Source organism: Tachypleus tridentatus, unplaced genomic scaffold, assembly GCF_004210375.1.
Source record: "Tachypleus tridentatus isolate NWPU-2018 unplaced genomic scaffold, ASM421037v1 tig00037297_pilon, whole genome shotgun sequence".
Lineage (NCBI taxonomy): Eukaryota > Metazoa > Arthropoda > Merostomata > Xiphosura > Limulidae > Tachypleus > Tachypleus tridentatus.
The window spans coordinates 1,773-22,425 of NW_027467869.1; the positions used below are offsets into that span (position 1 = coordinate 1,773).

The 20,653-nt window shown below is 31.9% G+C and overlaps 1 protein-coding gene across 1 annotated transcript in view; it reads left to right on the plus strand.

Annotated features, from left to right (window-relative positions):
- Positions 1–6,189: 6,189 nt before the first annotated feature.
- LOC143243724 (uncharacterized) overlaps positions 6,190–20,653 on the plus strand; it is a gene marked incomplete at its 3' end in the record, with an annotated part of 38,088 nt that continues 23,624 nt past the window's right edge. Inside the window, exons 1-2 of the mRNA XM_076487365.1 lie at positions 6,190–6,264; positions 6,627–6,749. Of these exons, the coding sequence (XP_076343480.1) occupies positions 6,190–6,264; positions 6,627–6,749 (198 nt within the window). The remainder of the gene's footprint in view (positions 6,265–6,626; positions 6,750–20,653) is intronic.

The window sequence follows — 20,653 nt, forward strand, 5'->3', positions numbered from 1 at the left end:
CAAAATTGTTACGTCAGTATATGTGTATTGTTTTCTTACGTCATGTGCACTGCTGGCCAATATCTTAAAGCCCCATGAACATAAAGAAAAATTACGCATTTTGCGTTGTATTCAACCATTTATTTGAGTAGAGCTTCGAAAGATGAAAATAAGAAAAGGGAAAATAAAAAAATGAATAATAGGGAAAATGTGAACACTATGAAATTAACCTAAATACTAGCTGGTCAAAGATTAAGACCATACCAAAAGAAGTCCTAAACAGGGTATGAAATGTCCAACAAGAGGTCTTAGTAGTGAGTTTTACGGCCTTCATTGCGAATAACCGCAAACATTCGCTTTGGCATGGTCGATATGAGAGTTTGCAGAAATCTGGCTGGAATATTCTTCCAAGTGGTGAAGACGGCTTCACGAAGATCATGCACCGTTTGGAATTGAGATCCATTCCTATAGACTTCCACCCCCAAACATTTTCAATGGGGTTCAGTTCGGGCGAACACGCTGGATGGTCTAAAAAAATCACATTATTCGCCATAAAAAAGTCCTTTTGTCCTGCGGGTATTGTGGATTGCAGAGTTGTCCTGCAAAAAGATCCAGTCATATCTCCACAAGCGAAGGCTTTCAGTCAATAAGGATGCTCTCTCTAACATGAAGATGTTGCTAGCTGCTGTTTGACTCCCTGTATAACCTGAAGCTCAGTTGTTCCATGGAAGAAGAAAGCTCAAAGAAACACCTTTATACCCATATTAATAAATAAAATCACATCAAAGAACATCCTCTACATTTCTACACTGAATTACACAATCCCCTTCAAACATGTGGTCAGATACAGATCAGTTTCCTCCTTTTTTCTTTGTGAATCTGACGATGACCGAAGAAGGTTGAAACGTTGTTCGCTCCTCTTCATAGAGTTTTCTCTATGCATAATTGTCGTTTTTACACATATATTTTTCTCTACAAATGGGATTTTCGTCATCTCTGGAATGTAAATTATTCTTTCCTTTATGATAGAAGAGTAATTTTCCAACGAGCTCAATACATATACAAATTTTTACATCATTTCTATCTTGTTTATGTCCATAACTGTAAAATAATAAAAAAAGATTACACTCACATCAATGATTGAAGCCATCTGTTCTAAAACACAAGGTTTTACCTTGTTATACCTGTTCATCTATATTTATTGAGTTGTGCACAAGCACCAAATAGAACAGTTGTCATACAAGAATAAAAATAATTTGATAAAAGTTATTTCCCCATCTGTGAAGTCACAGTGTTTCTTAGACTTCGTGTATCATATTTTCAGTTACGGTTAAAATAACTATTACTTTTTTGTCCAAAATATTTTTTTTAAAAATGGAAGAAACAAAATTGGACTCTGTAAGTAGCTATTCTTGTTATATTTATAGAAGTAGCGGAGGCCTGGCATGGCCAAGCGCGTAAGGCGTGCGACTCTTAATCCGAGAGTGGCGGTTCGCGCCCGCGTCGCGCTAAACATCCTCGCCCTCACAGCTGTGGGGGCGTTATAATCATGACGGTTAATCCCACTATTCGTTAATTAAAGAGTAGCCCAAGAGTTGGCGGTGGGTGGTGATGACTAGCTGCCTTTCCTCTAGTCTTACACTGCTAAATTAGGGACGGCTAGCACAGATATCCCTCGAGTATCTTTGTGCGAAATTCCAAAACAAACAAAGCAGTAGTGGAAAATAATTCAGAACAGTTACAGTGTAAACATTACAAATTTTACTCTTTACTCTCGTTTCATAGAGACTTTTACTTTACTAATCACGCGAAGTTAAAAATTTCTACGGTTTACAATGACTTTGATATATTCCAGATTTCCTTTTGTTAGATACCATTTTTTTAATTCCAGTTTTATACATGCAGGTTTTATATTTATTCTGAAGCTTTGATTCACCAAACAGTTACACTTATTAAAATAAGCCAGATGTATCGTGTATTGCACGTTCCTTATTATTCGATATTATATTAGGATTACGCAATCTTCGATCTCAACTGTAGATCTAATAAAATATTTGAAGCAAATAAGGTAAACCGTGCACAACTTAAGACCAAATAATCAGTACACGTTTTACAGTTGTAGTTGTATGGTGTGATTAGTAAAATGCTCTATATAGATGTGAATAACTATTGACAATTATTTTCTTAATTTCGTTAAAACTATAGAGTACTGGTTTCATTCGTACAGAAAATTAACAGAATGGAAGTTCGACTCTTGGTGACAGTTGCTGGATGTTTCCTGATTTATCTGGCACTCGGTACAGTACTAACGTTTAAAACATTACTCCTTACATAACTTCTTACCTAAAACAGAGTCAAGAAGGACACAACATATGAAGAAACTAGATGGATTTTCTATGCATTTATCTCTACATGTTCATTGTTTTACTTTAGAGGCAAACCAGGTTGTCTCATTGAACGTCGCTGGAGCATTATTATTGGTTCTTGTATTTTTTGGTAAGATGCATGTTTATATTTATATGTAATAATAATAATAAAGAATAGAAACAATAGATAGAAAAGTTATTTACTGAAAGAAGTGAGAATTATTGATGTTGTTGTCTTGCTATTCATATACTCGATCATTAAGTATGTTCATAAGTTAATCATACTTTCATTTCAGAGCTTACGTTGATAATTAAAGTGTAAACGCTAGAATCAGAGGTTCGATTTCCCTCAGTGGGATAAGTTGATAGACATTTGTGGCTTTGCTATATGAAAAAAACACACACACACATTAAAGTATTTGAAAATAGGCTTGAAAGTGAGCGTAGGTATAGTAAACATTTATTTAAGAAACATATTAACTTCTTATCATAACCTGAACTGAAATTACATTATCTGTCAAATAATACTAATAAACCGACATATAACAAAACACTTTACTGTTGTAGATTGATGATAATGTAATATTTTTTCAACTCTGAAGATGAAACATTGAAGATGAAAATATATTGGGAGAATGGAAATTAACAATATAGGAAAAAGTATTGTGAGGACTTTTTAAGTATCTGAACAGAAAAATACCAGTTAATTTGTAGTCATAACAATTTTACCAAAAGAGGAGCACCAGAAATAGCACGTAACTGTCAACTAAAGTACATCAATAAATCCGGGAAAAAAAAAGAGTTTTATTTGTTTAAGGTAATTCTACTAAATGTCTTAAGAGATATTTCCGAAGATGACGTTGCGATATATGATTATGAAATATGTTGGTATTAAGTAGGAAGATTAGAAATGGTGGCGCAAAAGTGTACAAGAAAGATATACTGAATATATAAAGGAACAAAAAAATCCAAAATAATGACACTGTGTTGGTATAGCAGATATCAAATAAAATGGAATACGAGAGATGGTAATCTTTGTTTATATCTTAAAACAGCTCTATATGTAATATATACTTTTTGTTAATGTGAATGTTATGTGTGTGTAATTCTCTTAGTTCTCGTGCTGTCGTATTTATTCAAGTTAAATAAAAACATTTTCATCTGTTGGTTTTGGGATAGCAGTAACGTACTGGAGTATACAACACAGCCTCGTAACAACCATGATCACTTATGGAGTGATTGATACTTTGGGACTTGTCTGTTGTTTTGGCCACCCAGTGATAACTGCTGTCGAGGTGAGCACAGTTGTTTCGAAAATATCTCAATTAGAAATATTAAAACATATAATTTCATATTTCATTTGTTTAAAAATATCATTTAACTATTTTATTTCAATAGCTATAAAGCAACATACATGTAAATATATACATTTATATATCTATGTCAACGTCCATAGCTAACATACAATAGTAACACGATATAGTAAATCTTCGAATTGTAGTAATTCTTGAATTCAACATACTTCTAAACACTTATGAGAAGGGAAGCAGTAATTATTCCGCTGGGAATGTGTCACTCCCACGTCAGGAAGGGGTTGAAAGGGGCCATGATGGGGATACCTTGAAAGTTTATAAATGTATAAGTGAAATCTTATAAATTAATAAATCAAGATTTTTTTAATTTTTGTATACATTTTATTTTCTACTTTAAGTACATAAACTAACAACAATATAAAGTTATAATTTTGTTGCTAAGCAATATGTTTTAAAATACGTTTGGATCGTGGTGTTACCAACTTGCTTTTTCTACATATTACTTGTTAATCTATTTGATGTTTATCTCTCACTGGCAGAACACTATGTCTGAGGACTTAAAGCTAAAAACAGGTTATGATACCTTTTGGTAGCTGTATAAATTTGGCAATTTTATACACCTGTGCTTAATTCAAAACAACTAAAACAACCAGTTGATTTCTAATAATTATTACTATGTGAATACATCACGAATACATTTCATGAATGACCTTTATTTTGGTTGATTCACAATGGAATTTACTGACGTTTGACTGCCTTCAGTGCTTGTTCTCTGCCACTACGTTGGTGAAACTTGATTTCGCAAAAAAATCATTTTTGAAGTTAGATATGACAATTGAGGTTAAAATATAGAACAAGGTGGCGATAGTGGTTAGTGCCCCAACATATTTTGACGTATGGTATGCTCGTACCATCACTATTGTGTAGACGTGGTTTCGCTTTCTTTTCTTATACACTTATGAATAATCCTGTAAATTTATAATAAAATGGATGTGTCTGTTGATGTAAATACATATCGTTGCCACTAATAACCAGATAATATATAGTTCATATAATACGTTTCTAAACTTACAAAGTGACATAACATTTAACTTGATTATTTCAAAAGACACGACAGAAAATAAATTAACATTGTTTTCCACAGTTGTTTCCCAACAAGAAAGGCTTCGTGACAGGGATAGTTGCTTCAGGGTTATCTGTAACTCCTCTTTTTATGAATAGTGTGCTGACGCTCTTTGTAAACCTTAATAATATCCAACCTGCTTCTGATGGGTGAGTTACAAATTTCTGTAATCTTTCGTGACGCTTCTACAGATAAAACACTGTCAACTAGTTTCAGTTTTCCACTACCCTATTTTCCTTTTACTCAAAATCATGTAAATGCTTTATCCTTTTATTTTAATAGTTATTTTTCAACTGTACAAGTCCCAAATATTTAGAACATTTTGAAAGAAAATTATAAATATTGTAAAATCATGCTGTAATGGAACTCTTACTTATATGACACTGAAAAAAAGTTACCGCGCGATGTGCAATACTCAACTTTACGAAATTTTACTCTGTGTACATGTAGATTTAGTTTAGACGTCACACTTTTCCCGTTTCGTCTCCGTTTCTAATCACGTAGAACTTTTTTTTATTCTCAGGGTACAAATATGACGTCATGAATACATCTCACACGGATGTAAAGCGCTGGCACCATCATAAATATGATAGTTTTGTCTGTTGCATGTCCACGTAAATACTTAGCAGGTTGTTGACATATGAATGTTTTGCTCGGTTTTGTAACCACTACTTTGCTCCTTTGTAGGACCTTTATTATATTTGGCATGAAGGTTTGTTGGGTCCATGAGGAGATATATGCAAAGTTATGGTTTCTTTTTTTTTTGTTTTTACGGGCGTTTTCTTGAAATTATATATAAAGGAAACAAGTTTTCATGTTCTAAGACAACCTTTCATTAATCATGAATATACATAAATGCCGTCCAGTGTACGAGTACCCCAGCTAGTCGTAAATACCAGATTCTTCACATTTTTTGTTTGAAATCATTATTAATTAATTTTATTCTAAAATATTTGCAATATTTTCAAAGGGTTATATGTCATAGATTGTTCTTTCATTAAATTCATGAAACTTAGAAATATTAAATGCTAGTTGTTTAAACAATGTGAATGACGTTTTAGATACCAGGCTGGAACAAAGAGTTCGAAAGACACAAATATTGTATCACATCAAGAATTGAAGCTATAATTTAACCATGAGTTTTATTTATTAGTTTTGTGTGTTGGTTTTATTGTTTATAGTTAAACATAAAGCTACACCTTGGACTATCTCTATTGTCGAAACTTGGTTTCTAACCTCATAAATATGTCCGCGTTAAATGAAGTGATGTTGTTCAATCTCATCACTGTAGTATTAAATTAATCCTTACGTCACTTTAGTTTTTTATTAACAGGTAAACGTTCAACATTCTTTCAGATACTTTTATAACGATGAAATTATAGAAAGTGTTCCTGCTCTGTATCTGATAATGGCAAGTTTTACCGGTGACATTCTGCTGATTGGATTGCTCATATATAAAGAATTACCACAACAAATTAAACAGGTTAGATGAGTCTAAATTAAACAGTTTATTAAAGAAACTTAAGACTGCAAAGTGAATCTTCATCACATGATATGAAAAAGTTAGACTTATTTACTTGTGGTAGTTTTCGTTAAGCGAGCTGGGAATCTTTTAATTCTGAATAGTAAAATTTGTGTGGACGTATGTTAAATTTCAACCAAATTATAAAAATAATTTAGTTTCAACCACATATATAGAACCTCTGGAGATATATCCTCTTAACGCTCTAAAACTAAATATTTAAAAACTAAATAACAACTCTAGGACTGTGTTAAAACAAACTAACCTGAGTCATGAAATAAATTTGCTTTTCATTTCAAAATTACTTTCTTATTCTTTTTCAGACATATGGACAGAAGTTTATAGAAGACGATACATTTCTATCTGTCGTTGGTTCTGTAGCTGGAGCTGTTCATGCTCTCAGCCGGGTGACTGTGGGCTTAATTCAGGACAAAATATTTTACAAGGTAAAATCGTGTAAAGGGGAAGTGATTGAACTTATGTTGTTATTAAAAATTATTAAAATAATATTTGTTGTGTTAAATGTATAAAATCTTTATGGTTAAGCAGTAAGATAGAGAGTTTGTAAAAATAAAAATTTTGTCCGAGTTCTGCCATATAACAACATAGTCCATTCTTTGCTTTGTACATAAAGCGAAAATGTTTCAGTGTAATAATACTCAGAGATACTAAAATAGTGAAAATATTGTTGTAAAAAAACATTATTTTGTAAAAGTGTTTAAAATAGTTTAGCTTAACGCAAATAAAATAATTATACGAACACTTTATGATTACTTTCCTAAACAGTCGATTTGATCAGTTTTTCTCACGGAAATGAAAGTGTAAGAAACATTCACTTAATCCAAACTCTCGACCGAATAATGTGTACTTAAAACAAGGACATGTCTCTGGATTAAATATAATGATTTTTATTTTTTTTATAGGTGTTGTTTTATGTTTCTTGTATTTTAAATTCGTTTTTTTTTAACTTTAGTCCCTTTAAGTTATAATATATTATATTTTACTTGACGAGTCTTCTCTTGCTGGGAATAAAGACAGTATTACTGTTCATTATGGTGGCGACATCTCTTGAAGAAAAAGTTATGTACATGATCTGGATTTGTGGGCTCTCTTTTACATTTTCCTTGGTTTTTGTTTGTATTCCGGCTTCTGTTGCTGAAGTTTTGGTTTTAAATACACTTCTGAAATTTTCGGAATGGTAATTTTTACATCAGTAAGTACACAACATTGTATCAATTTTTTATTGCTAAAACAAAACTTAATAAATGTTTCTATAAAGAAATTATTCAGCTATACATACTTTCTTTAAAGACCAAATCTCTTTGTGAAAGTGTAATTACCCTAAAAACCACGTTGTCTTCTAGATTTGAAATTATCAGAAATAAAGTTGATATATTTCTACAACACATTAAGTAAACATAACGAGTTTAAACTAATAATTCATGACTTTGTATTTCAGACGGCTTCCTTATTTTTCTGATCGTTATTTATCTATCGTATTATTTCTTCGATGGGATGGTTTGCTACATTTTGTGTCACAGCGACTGTTTCTTTTACAGGTAAGAATGATTTTGTTTTAGTTTAGAAACAAACAGTGTTCTATTTTACTGTGTTTTAAACATCAGCGTTGGTTTTTTTATCATTTGTTTTCTTAGAAAAAAAAAGTAAATAAATGTCTGATTCACAATGCAAATAACCTACCGTGTTTTTATGATACTTAAAACAGTCGCAATCTGAGACATTCAAGAGCAAGGAAGTCTTTATAATATTTGTTTCCTAACTGGTCCAATAAGTTCAGCTATTAAGTAAAATGCACTCGTCCTTTCAGATAAAGCTTAAAAAAAGCAAAAGGTATTGGTAAAATTACATTAAGAGCAGCAATGTTTTCTCGTGAACAATGCAATAATGAAAATTAATTTCAGTTACTTAATTGATGGATTAGAGCTATCACCACATATTCACCATGATATTAACATACATTTATCATGTAATATAAATGACAGTGAAATATTTTATAAATTAATGAACATATATTACGTGATTGCGTAATTACAAATAATTTTTAATTTTATTCCCATACGCCTGTTTGATTGTTTTTATCTTTTCATAGGGATACTTGTGACTATATTTTTCACTGAAACACAACTTACACAACCATTTATATCAAGAAATTTTGACGGGAACAGCACGGGAAATAGTTACGGATGTTTTGAACATCAGAAGTGACTTTCTTAATACTTGTTAATTGCAGATGTTTTAAAACTATTGCATCAGCACAGCCTTCACTTACGTTTTAATCAATACATTATATATATATTTAAGTATCGTAATGTTTGTTCATCTGTAACTGCTTTGATAAAGATTTCTTTAACCCATTTAAAAGTATAGTGACACAGAGATATTCATCAGCTGTCTTATGAAAACAATTTGATGAAGTAAAATGCTATATGTTAGTGTCTCATTGAATAATTGACATATGCTCTGACGTCTATAGTAACATAGTAGAATAATGTAAACTGGAATATAGATGTATTTTTTTGACTAATCAGGACTTGTCTTTAATGAGGTGTTTAAGATTTAATGAGACCCTAACATTAAACATTGAAAAGTAAAATAATTTTCTTTGGATACTAACTGTTTCTATTTACTAACTATCTACATGTATTATCATTATATTTCATATACAAACATTGCTATGAATGTATTGGTTTGTCCTGGTTTGTCAGAACTTGATGAACTCTAAGTCAAAATATACAATGCATTATAAACTTGCTGATATTTAAACTTGTTTTTTTTATTTCTTTTATGATTCTTATCGTTTGACTTCTGTTCTACGATATCATCGAAAATAAAATATAATTCGAGAATTATGTGGCTGAAAATATTTATGTGAAGATTTTTCTATTCTTTAGACAAATAGTTGAACCTAGTGTTATATAAAATATTACATCTAACAAATCAGTTGTATGCGATATATTTAGAGGAATGTTTATTTAATATTTAAGAGTTAATCTTAATTGATTGATTTAGACACTAAAACTCGATACAATAGTATATGTATGTTTTCAAATGTTATTTACTCACACAGTTGTCTCTTTTAAAATAGTAATTTCAGAATCATTTAGAACAAAAGCTACTAACTTAATATTGTTGTTGTATTTACAAATCTCGTTGTTTAAAGTATTAACTGTTAATCCAATATATAATAAATTCATTACTGTTACTTATTTGTACAGATTTCAGGGAATTGTGTCCTTTATTAATGAGAGTTCCTAAAAATGAAAAACTATGCTAAATAGAGCGGGAGAGTATTTTATATGTAGAGTTATTTGAAAGGCTTTTATTCACATAGTAAGTATTTGTTTATGAAGGAATTTCAGAAGAATGAAAACTGGTATAACTGATTTATTCATGTAAACTATTTAGCAAGACATTTCGCTTAAAATACTAACACATTTATGTGAATCCCAAACTATCATTCGATTTATAATATGTTATACAGTTTTCAGGCCATTGATAAGTTCACAGAATAACCCATTTTAAGAAATCCTTTTCTAGTTGTTGTTACGGGATGACTAATATCTACTTGTTTTAACATAGATTTTTTTTAGTTAAATATATATTTAGAAATGTATGTAACGTACATTGTTAAATAAATATTGCGAAATTCCTACCCATTTTCCTTATTTTCTAGCGTTCCTATCTTCAGGTATTTTTTACTTAACTGAAATTTCTAGAACATCTCTCACTAAGCTTATAAATGGTAACCAACGCAACCTAGAGTGACAATTTTATATTGTTGGTTTGCTACAGTTAGCATACTACAAACGACGGAAGCTATAACTTAGTAACAATTATTAGGATAGCTGCACTTGGAAAAACCAAGTGTATCGAAACGTCTCTTTCCAGTTTTGTCATCAGAGTAAAAATTACTCATGAGACTACAAATCATAAGCTGTCTCAACATTTTTAGGGCTCCATCGTTCACGTCACTAACGCCAATCGAACTCAGATTCTGAATCTGTAAAATACCAGTGACACTCAATTCCCGTAATAAGGACTTTTATTTGAAATGAACAATTTTTTATACTACAAAATACCTTTGATAGGAACAGGATCCCTTTAGATTTAAGCATTTCCTGTTAAATAGGTGCTCTAACCATTCTATAGCATTTCAAAAACAGTTATTTGAAATCCAAACTATGTGTGATTGAACAATAAAGTCTAGAATGTAATGTATATGATATTGGACTAGTGGTACATAGCAAAGGGCCTTTTCGACCTATTGAGAGGCTTCTCCTTGGAAGGGACTGGCTTCTTTTAGGGCATGAGAGGTTTCTCCTAGAAGTGGGAAGTGCTTCTCCAAGAAAGTGGCATGCCAGTTCGTAGTTTGGCTCTGCTATTTAATTGTTATGTTAAAAAATAAATATAAATTACATGAATAGAAAGCGAATGCATATACCCAAATTATTTCATTACAGTAGAAAATTATATTTTAAAGGAAACTTACATATATATATATATATACTTTTCTTCGTACAAAACACTTTTTCCATCTATTTTGCCCTCCGGCATAACTAGTTAGTTAGGGAATTCGACGTGTAATCTGAGGATGATGGGTTTGAATCCCCATCACACCAAACATGCTCGACCTTTACACCGTGGACCGTTATACTATAAATGTCAATCCCACTCTTTATTGATAGAAGAGTAGCCCAGAGTCACTAGTGGGTGGTGGAGACTATCTGCCTTTCCTCTAGTTCTTGCATTGCTAAATATTTGGCGGATAACGCTTATGTAGTTTTTTGTTAATCTGAGAATGACCTACTACACCTTATTTTAATACCTATACCACTCGCCTTCAGGAAACATTTTTATTTCAAGAGGGTTTCTCGTCATCACAGATTTTTTCATTTTTAAGAAGTATATCAATTGCCACTACTTTATATTCGTTTCATAAACCACCATTGTTGGAAATCTTTTTATTATTTATAATACTAACTTAAATTTAACATGCTGATGTATTTTAACGGGCATTTCTTTAAGCCCAGTATCAGTGCCATATTTACCTGATTTTAAACAATAAAACATTATTCGCACAACAAACACCTTCAGGTACTGGTCCAATAATTTTAATTAATTCAGTTAATTTTCCTGAGTGTTGTGAGTTTAAGAAAATATCATTTCTGGTTAATGTCATGAAACAAAATACTTTGACCAGTGTAAAAGAGGTCTTAGTAAACTAGTTTATACTAATTCAGAAAAAGTTCGTACAAAAATGTCAAATTTAGCATGTATGCAGACTCACACTGCTAAAATCCAGGTTTCTATACTCGTTTTGGGCAAAGAATAGGTTGTCCACTGTGTACCTTTGTACTTGGAGCCCGCATAGGCAGGTTGGTTAAGGCGTTCGCCTCGTAATCTAAAGGTAGCAGGTTCCAATCCCCCCTTCGCACCAAATATGATAGCCCTTTCAGCCATGGGTGCGGTATAATGTAACGGTCCCTCCCACTATTTGTTGGTAAAACAGTAACACAAAAGCTGGCGGTGGGTGGTGATGACTAGCTGCCTTTTCTCTAGTCTTACACTGCTAAATTAGGAAAAGGCTAGCGCAGATAGCCCTCTTGTATCTTTGCAAGAAATTTAAGAAACAAACAAAGAAAGGAAAATTCTAAACATTACATAACTTTACACGATATTAATAATTGAATGCATTTGCTTCAAACAATGTAAGTTACCTCATAGTGTCGTTAGTGGCATTTGCCTGATAATGGGTCTAATAATGTCTTTATCTTAACACCATACAAAAAAAATATGTTTACTTCTCTTAGAGCAAAGCCATATTGGGCTATTTGCTATCTCCACTGCGGGGAATCGAACACAGAATTTTAGTTTTGGATGTCTGTAAACTTGGCACTGTCCTAAAGAGGACTAACCATTAATGTGACTGTTGCATCTAATTCGGCGCCAGGAATTCTTTTATATTGTTCAAATCGTCTTCATCTTTGAATATCACAGATATTGACATATTATTATACGTTCTTATCTACTTTCATTGATAAGATACTACTGATGTTGACATCTAATGTATTAAACGTTAAGGACAATTAGTGAGATTGTGTAACTACCGGAATAATATGTGTTTGGATTAAACTATCTCTTCTCTTCAATTCGAAACACGGACTGTAAATTAAGTGTTCTGCCTGTTATGTCAGTGTATTAAATTCACCAAGAATTGAATAAGACATTTCCTTCTTTAAAGAAACGAGTGCAATGCAACATATTTTCATTATCTTATCATTGTGTTCGAATTTTTAGAAACTTACTAGTTATTAGCTACATCTAGAACGTCTGGAAATATAGATGGTAATAAATTTCTGCTGTTGTTTGAAAACAATCTGGTATTTAAGATATTTAAGTTTTAGCTTCGTACTACCGCTTGTGACCAGGGCTGATAGACTCAGAGTAAATTGTATGTCGTGGACTCTTTTAAAAAGTCTAAAGAATCCTATTAGGTAAAAGTCTTCATGTTATGTGTCTTATCTATCTTTCCTTAACATATTTGAAGCACCTAGAAAAATGTAAATTCGCATCAGTCCCATGCTGATTCTTTATCAATGTGAATGGCTTCAATCGCCACATGAAGCTGTGTCTACGGATAACCTTACTGTTTCCAACAGTAGTGTGGCTCCCAGGAGAGAAATGACAAATACAAAATGTGTAGAAATGTAGAAAAAAAAAGGTGTGTTCATTGAAGATTATTCAATATTCCCCGTGTAGTTTCTCGCGAAATTCAAAAAAATAAACAAACAAACGGAATGCTAAATGCCTTCTGAAAGCAGCTACGGACACAGTAAAAAAAAACAATGTACAACCACAAACAATGCACGGAAACCAACCAAACAAATATTAACAATGTTAAAACAACGGGCACAATTAAGAACACTATTCATGGCAACAAGAAATAAAAACACAAATTAACAACATTAGATATAAAATTAGAGCAGAAATTAAACAGCTAAAACAAGAAAAATGGGACTACTTCTGCTCCCAACTAAGCGAACAAACCGACCCTAGTAAGTTCTGACTACACTTAAAAAGATTTACAAATGAACCCACGACAAGAAAATATCTAACACTGGAATATAACAAGACCTTAGCACAAACCAAAAAAGAAAAAGCAGAAGCCTTCAAACATCAATTACAAAACACACTTAAAACACACAATGACTCGGACATGAACAACTATTACCACAATAAAATAAACAACCACGTAACAAATAACATAGAATTATATAAACCACATTTCCCAGTCAACATTAAAAGTTTGTTTGTTTTTTTGAATTTCGCAGAAAGCTACTCGAGGGCTATCTGTGCTAGCCGTCCCTAATTTAGCAGTGTAAGATTAGAGGGAAGGCAACTTGTCATCACCACCCACTGCAAACTCTTGGACTACATTCTTTACCAACGAATAATGGGATTGACCGTCATATTATAACGCCCCACGGCTGAGAAGGCGTGCATGTTTGGCGCGATGGGGATGCGAACCCGCGACCTTCAGATTACGAGTCGCACGCCTTAACACGCTTGGCCATGCCGGGCCATCAACATTATAAACACCAACACTAATAATACACATGACTGCAATACTCAACTACTCACCAAAAAAATCAAACTAAATGAACTTGAGGCCTGGCTTGGCCAGGTGGGTTAAGGCGATCGCCCATAAAGCAGTGGGAGCGTTATAATGTGACGGTCAATCCCACTATTCGTTGGTAAAATAGTAGCCCAAGAGTTGGCGGTGGGCGGTGATGACTAGCTGCCTTCCCTCTAGTCTTACACTGCTAAATTCAGAACGGCTAGCGCAGATAGTTTACGAGTCGCACGCCTTACGCACTTGGCCATGCCAGGCCATGCTAGGAGTCTAACTGATAAAAACTACGGAACAACACCAGAAAACATCATTAAAATATACTAGACCAGTAATAGACTATGCAGCTCCTGCATGGATAAATGTAAGTGAAAAACAAATACAAACCAAATTCCAAACATTACCGAATACACTAATTACATCAGCATACGGAATACCTAAAACCACTTTCTCAAATTTCATGCACAATTACTCAAATACACAAACAATACCAGACAGACTTCTCCATAGTACAATAAAATATTTTGATAAAAACTGGCCAAAAAATGAGTTGTTATGCGTACTAGACATATTTCATATATGATCAAAAAAGACCTAAACACTTCTCCCCGTTAAACTGGTGCATCAGATCTTTAAGATAAAATCAAATTTAAAATAATAATAATAGAATAGAGCTAAAATAAAACAAGCCACCTACGTTCTAGACTTATTTAAGAAAAATAAATAAATAAAAAATGAAAGAAGAGTATAAATGGACATTGCTCTTAAGAGGACCAGATTTAAAATTATGCTATTACTTCAGCCACTTCGTATTCATTCTAAATGTATTAACCAGGCCATTCCCACAAAGTAATGGAAGGAAGAAGAGGTCTAGTGTACCTGACCCTCCAGGGAATAAAAATATATATACCCAAAGACCTAGAGAGAGAGAATGCTGAGTATAATGTTAACATATAAATATAGCAAGAGATTCGGTGAGCTCTGGTAAGTTAGAAGACAACAAATTATACGATACTTGGAAATACATTAAGACACTGTAAATTACTTTTACAGATATTGTTTTAACTATTTATATAATTTATACAGATATTACTGGGTGTAATTTAATTTAACAGTAACAGTGGAACTATACCATAAAGCTGGTGAAAGCATGATGGTGAATAATTATAATATAGGCTATCAGACATATTTCAAAACTTAAAATAAAATAAATTTTACTCACAAGAATCTTTTCGTGTTAATTTTCGAAATATTTTAAGAAAAGGTTTTCTTTTTTATTTATTTGCGATTGCTCACAAAATCTTTTTTCTTAAAATTTCCAGTCATTATCTCAACTTGACGTACATTTTATGTATTTTATTTTATCATCATATCAGTGCCTAAGAAACATTTAGAGAATATAGTGATTATTTCACGTAAAGCCACGACAGTTAGTTTAGAATAAATTGTTCATCATCGTAAACAATGAAAAGTATTTAAAATGTATTGAATAAGTTCACATGAGATATATATATTTGTATATTACAAAGTAATAATTTGAATACCTTGTTTCAAATCAATATATCAACCAAACGTGTTTAATTTAAATGCACCTCAAGGTTCTTAAGTAACAAAATATGCTAATAAGCAAATATTTGTGTAGGCGAGTTGAGAATCCTGTGGCGCATTCTTTACTGAGATTCTATCTTTATACAGATACCAAATATAAAATTATGTGTATAGATATAACATTATGTTTAGAAAACACTTTAATATTAAAATTAAAAGCAAGAAGTATTGTTATTCAGGTAATTATTAGTTAATATCCAGTCACAAAGTTCACCCATTTAGTTTTCCTTTGGAAGAAATATATTTGGCTCTTACAGTTTACATAATCTAAATACTTTCGTTTTCAGGAATAATTGACTTGTACTATTAAGGCTGCTGATATATATCATTGTACTTGAATAACATTTAACTTACGTATATTACATTCCATCTGATTGTAAACAAAGTTTTATATTAAAGAAGAACCAAGAAGAGGTTTCTTTGAAACTGTCTCAAAATACCAATTTGATTTCATAGATTTTAGACAATGAAACGTAAAAACACAATCATCAAGGGGTATTATGGATGCAACATAAAGCAGTGGATGAATACCACAAATATCAGTTATCTGCCCTTTCAGTTAAACATGGTACATAGAAACCCACAACATTTAATATTCTGAAATTATTTGTTGTCAATTAAGGGATGAAAAATACGAGAAAAAAACAAACCTCGGTTTTATGATATTAAAATAGTAAATAAAAACATGTTTTCTTGTTTTATTTTCCTCATTTAAAACAAAACGAATTTAATAGTAATAGGAAAACAGGATCTTTTGTTTTCTGGAATTAGAACGATGCTATTCACTTCAATAATCTAATAAGATTCCCATCAGTGATAGTTTAATTTAAATTAAATGTCTTAGAAATTTTATGTGTGTATGTGGATGTGTGTATAAAACATTAAAATTAATGTTTTATTTTAACAAGTTCCAAAATGTTTGTTAATCACAGAATAAAACAATATAATTATCAAACTTGAATTATAGTACAGTTATTTTTACCATAAATCTTCAAGCCAGAGTTTTAAATTAAACGGTTTTCTTCTTCAAAAGAAGGACATGAGATAATGTTTCTTTGTTGTTATTTTTTTTTTAATTTCGCGCACAGCTACACAAGGGTTATATGTGCTAGCCATCCATAATTTAACTGGGTAAGACTAGAGGGAAGACAGCTAGTCATTACCACCGACCGCCATCTTTCTTACGAACAAATAGATGGAATTGATCGTCACTATATAACTCCCACACTGGTGAAAGGGTAAGCATACTTGGTATGACAGTAAACTGTCCTTACTACCTGACCATACCAAGCCTACAAGATAGTGTTAAAATTTCTTGATAAAGCAAAATAAAATTAGTTGTAGAAAGAAACCCCAAAATTAGGTATACCTACTTATACAAATTACACGCATTTGTTATGACAAGTGTATACATTAGGTACAAAACAATAAGAAGTGTATACGTTTTTATATTTATACGTGTAATGTTAAATTAGTGTAGAAATAAAACTATAAAACCAAAATATATTTCATTTTATTGAGTATAAAAATCGTAGAAATAAATTTAAAAATTAAATAATTATATTTTCCAGGACATAAAACCTAATAAATATTCATATCTTCGATACAAAACTTTAATAAGTAACCTACTGAGAAACTTCTTCTTTAATAACGTGTTCTCTTATGATGGCTTTCCGGCCTTTTATTCGTAATATTTTCAGTTTATAGGACATCCTTATTTACCTCGATAGAAAATTACTTTTTATTATCAAATAAATGATTATAAGAAGAGTATTCCTTACCCCTTACACATATATCAACTACATTTATATTTAGCTGTAAAGAGAGAATCTTAAGTAACTGATACATATCACGATGAGGTGCTCCGCTGATTTTCTTTCTGTCGTAGCAATTCAGAGAGTATCTGTGTTATGTGTCCCTAATTTTGAAGTAATAGACCAAAGGGAAGACAGCTACTGAACACCACCCACTGGCAAGGCTTTGACAGCTCTTCACCAACGAATAGTATGATTATCCGTCACCATATAACGAAGCCACAGTTGAAAAAGCAACTACATTTGATGAGAGGTTTCGTTCCCGTTGACTCGCAGATTGCAAGCCGTTCTCCCTTTCTACCAAACTATGTCAAGCCCATCAAAAAGAAAATATCTCAGATAACATTTTTATGTTAAACACCATGAGAATAGAAGATATTAGTTATTGTAGAATCATGAAGAGAGTATTTCCTCCACGTTTAACAATAGAAATACGCCAGAGATGTTGACAACGTTTTCAATTGAAACAAAAAATGTCCTTTCATATGTTTTATTGCTAATCATGCAAATGCTTATTGGAATATTGTGCTTAGACACTTAATATTTCAAAAAGGTTAGAAGGTTAAAATGGGATTTATCTTAAACCTCAACCAGTTTTGGCTTTTTACATTATAATCATAACAAACTCAATACCACATACGTACCCAACAACATATTCATATCTAACAGATACTCTATCTGGTATTATTCATCTCTAAAAGTTTAATATCACTTTATCCACCCTGTATACGTGTATAATACATCATATGTCCATCATCTGCATGTGTCTAATGTATCACAATACTCAGCCCATACCTATCTAGTATATCACAAAAATAACTAACTAGGAATAATCTCGGTTACTGTACATAATAACATTCACCATCATGAATGTTTAATATGACAATATTTACCTAATACATGTATCTAATACACCACAATACTCACTTCCTACACCTGTGACCTGCTGGTTATGGTTTCATGGTTCGCAGTCTGTATACTCTAGGTTCGAATCCCTGTCATGCTAAACATGCTTGCCTTTCCAGCCGTGGGGCCAATTTAATGTGACGGTTAATCAAAGTATTCGTTAGTAATGGTTGGTTTCAACTATCAACCTTCTTTCGACTAAGTTTTGTCTGTCACTACTAAATTAAGGACGGCTGGGGCACCTAGCCCTGGTGTAGCGTTGCGCGGAATTCATACAAATTCTACACATTTCTAAAACTGTAATTATCAGCTCGAATAACATTATTTACCACTGTGTTAAAGAAACACAGATATCAATATCACAGATGAGCTTCCCAGAATATATTCGTAATAAGTCCTCTTGTTTCATGGGCCTCATTCTGATGTGAAACACAGTAAATTCTTAATTATACTTGTCGTAAGACATTATTATACGGCTTCTTACATTTCTAAATGCTACATTCTCTATCTTGTCCAACAGGGATTTTCATGAATTAGAACAGTGTATAACAGTTGTATTCCAACCACATTGTATTCGCCATATTCATCTCTAATCATCCCAATACAACTACTATTGTACCAAAGGGTTTGTGAAAATAGTTTGATCACTATTGTTTTTATTGCATCTCAGTTCACTGGAAAAGCTCTAAATTGAATGAAACATGTCTTTGTCAATGGATGTAGCGATCGCAGTGTGGTTGGAGTACTATTTTTATACAGTTTTCTAATTCTCGAAAATTCCTTAAGGACTATTCAAAGAATGTAGTGTTTAAAAATAGAACAGGTCCAATACTCATATCTCACGACATTTACAAGTTGTAACACTGCTTCGTAGTAAACTTTTAAAAGCATATTGAAATTTGCGTAATTTTTTATTTTTATTAAGAAATGAATAAGCTTTAACAAACGTCCCTAACTCATGACCTCAGACCTTCAAGAAGATATTTGTTTGATTTCAAACAAAAGTATCCTAATGAAAAATTAATTTGTAAAACAATAGATACAAGAGATTTACACGTTCTTAGTAATATTTTCGTTCTCTTTCTTTTCAAAAAGTAGTTGAATAACATTTAAGCGTATTTTAACACTTTATCACGTTATCGGTTGACAAACTCCCATTTTTAATTTCTGATCTTTAAAACAAATTTTTAAACGTTTTCTTTTCTTCATTTTGTTCTCTTTTCGTATTCTCCTTTTGTTACCCCAATTCTTGCCCTGATTAACTTTTACTTCTTGTTATTTTCTTTAACATTAATTAATAATACATTTCTTCAAATACTCATTGGATGTCAATCGAAAAAGAACAATTGAAAAATAGAAGTTTTTGTCTTGAACTAGGTATGGCTAAATATTTACGTTCGATGCCTTTATAAAAACAGTTTTAGGTTAGTACTTTCAGCTCAACAATCCCCTTTAGAAATAGGTTCTGTTGTTTAAACCTTATTTTATTAATTTTATGTGTTGGTACTAAAGGCATAAAATAACAAAGATAAAATATTATTATAGTTTTAGATCACTCTATCTCTTCTTATCATATAATTTTTGAATACATTGATTTTGTAGCAGCAAACGATCTCTGTCTCCTGTTTCATATCATGTGACATAATTAGATAGAAATATTGTAGCATTTTACTTGAAGTAAATAATTCTAATTTTAATACGTTTTCAGAGGTGTCGTAGCAACCAGAAATAACGTTTAACCCTGAAACCAAAACCTTTGACAAACAGCTTCTGGCCAGATAACGTAAAGAAGGTGGTTATGACGGAGACTAAGTGAATTTGTGAGAAGTGTTTTATTAAACTAACCGGTTACTGACATCGAACTGAGAAAACGTTGTGAATATTAACAACAGAATTGTACACTGTGGAAGTAATGTGGCTGTCATCGGGACTAAATTTGAGTGAAATCATCCATCATGTCTTTGTAGATTAATCAACTGTGAAAATATTAACAACAATAATTCTAAACCGTGAAACTATTGAGGATAGTAACAACATAAATGTTCATTTTGAAAACACTGTTGACATTAACAGCAGAAGTGCACACTGTGAAAACATTGCGTATAGTAAGAACAGAACTGTAAATTGTGTAAACACCTTGGACATTAATTAACAACATGAACTGTTCACTATGTGAACACCGTGGACATGACCAGGAGTTCTGTACACTGTGAAAACATTGTAAAGATTTCTTGTTGTTGTTTTTTTTTTTGTAAAACAAGACTTTAGACTGCGAAAATTCAAATGGCAAACGTGAACATAGATTTGATATCTGGTCAAATATTTCTTACGTGAATTATGTATGCCATACATTTTCTGTAAATATTATGAA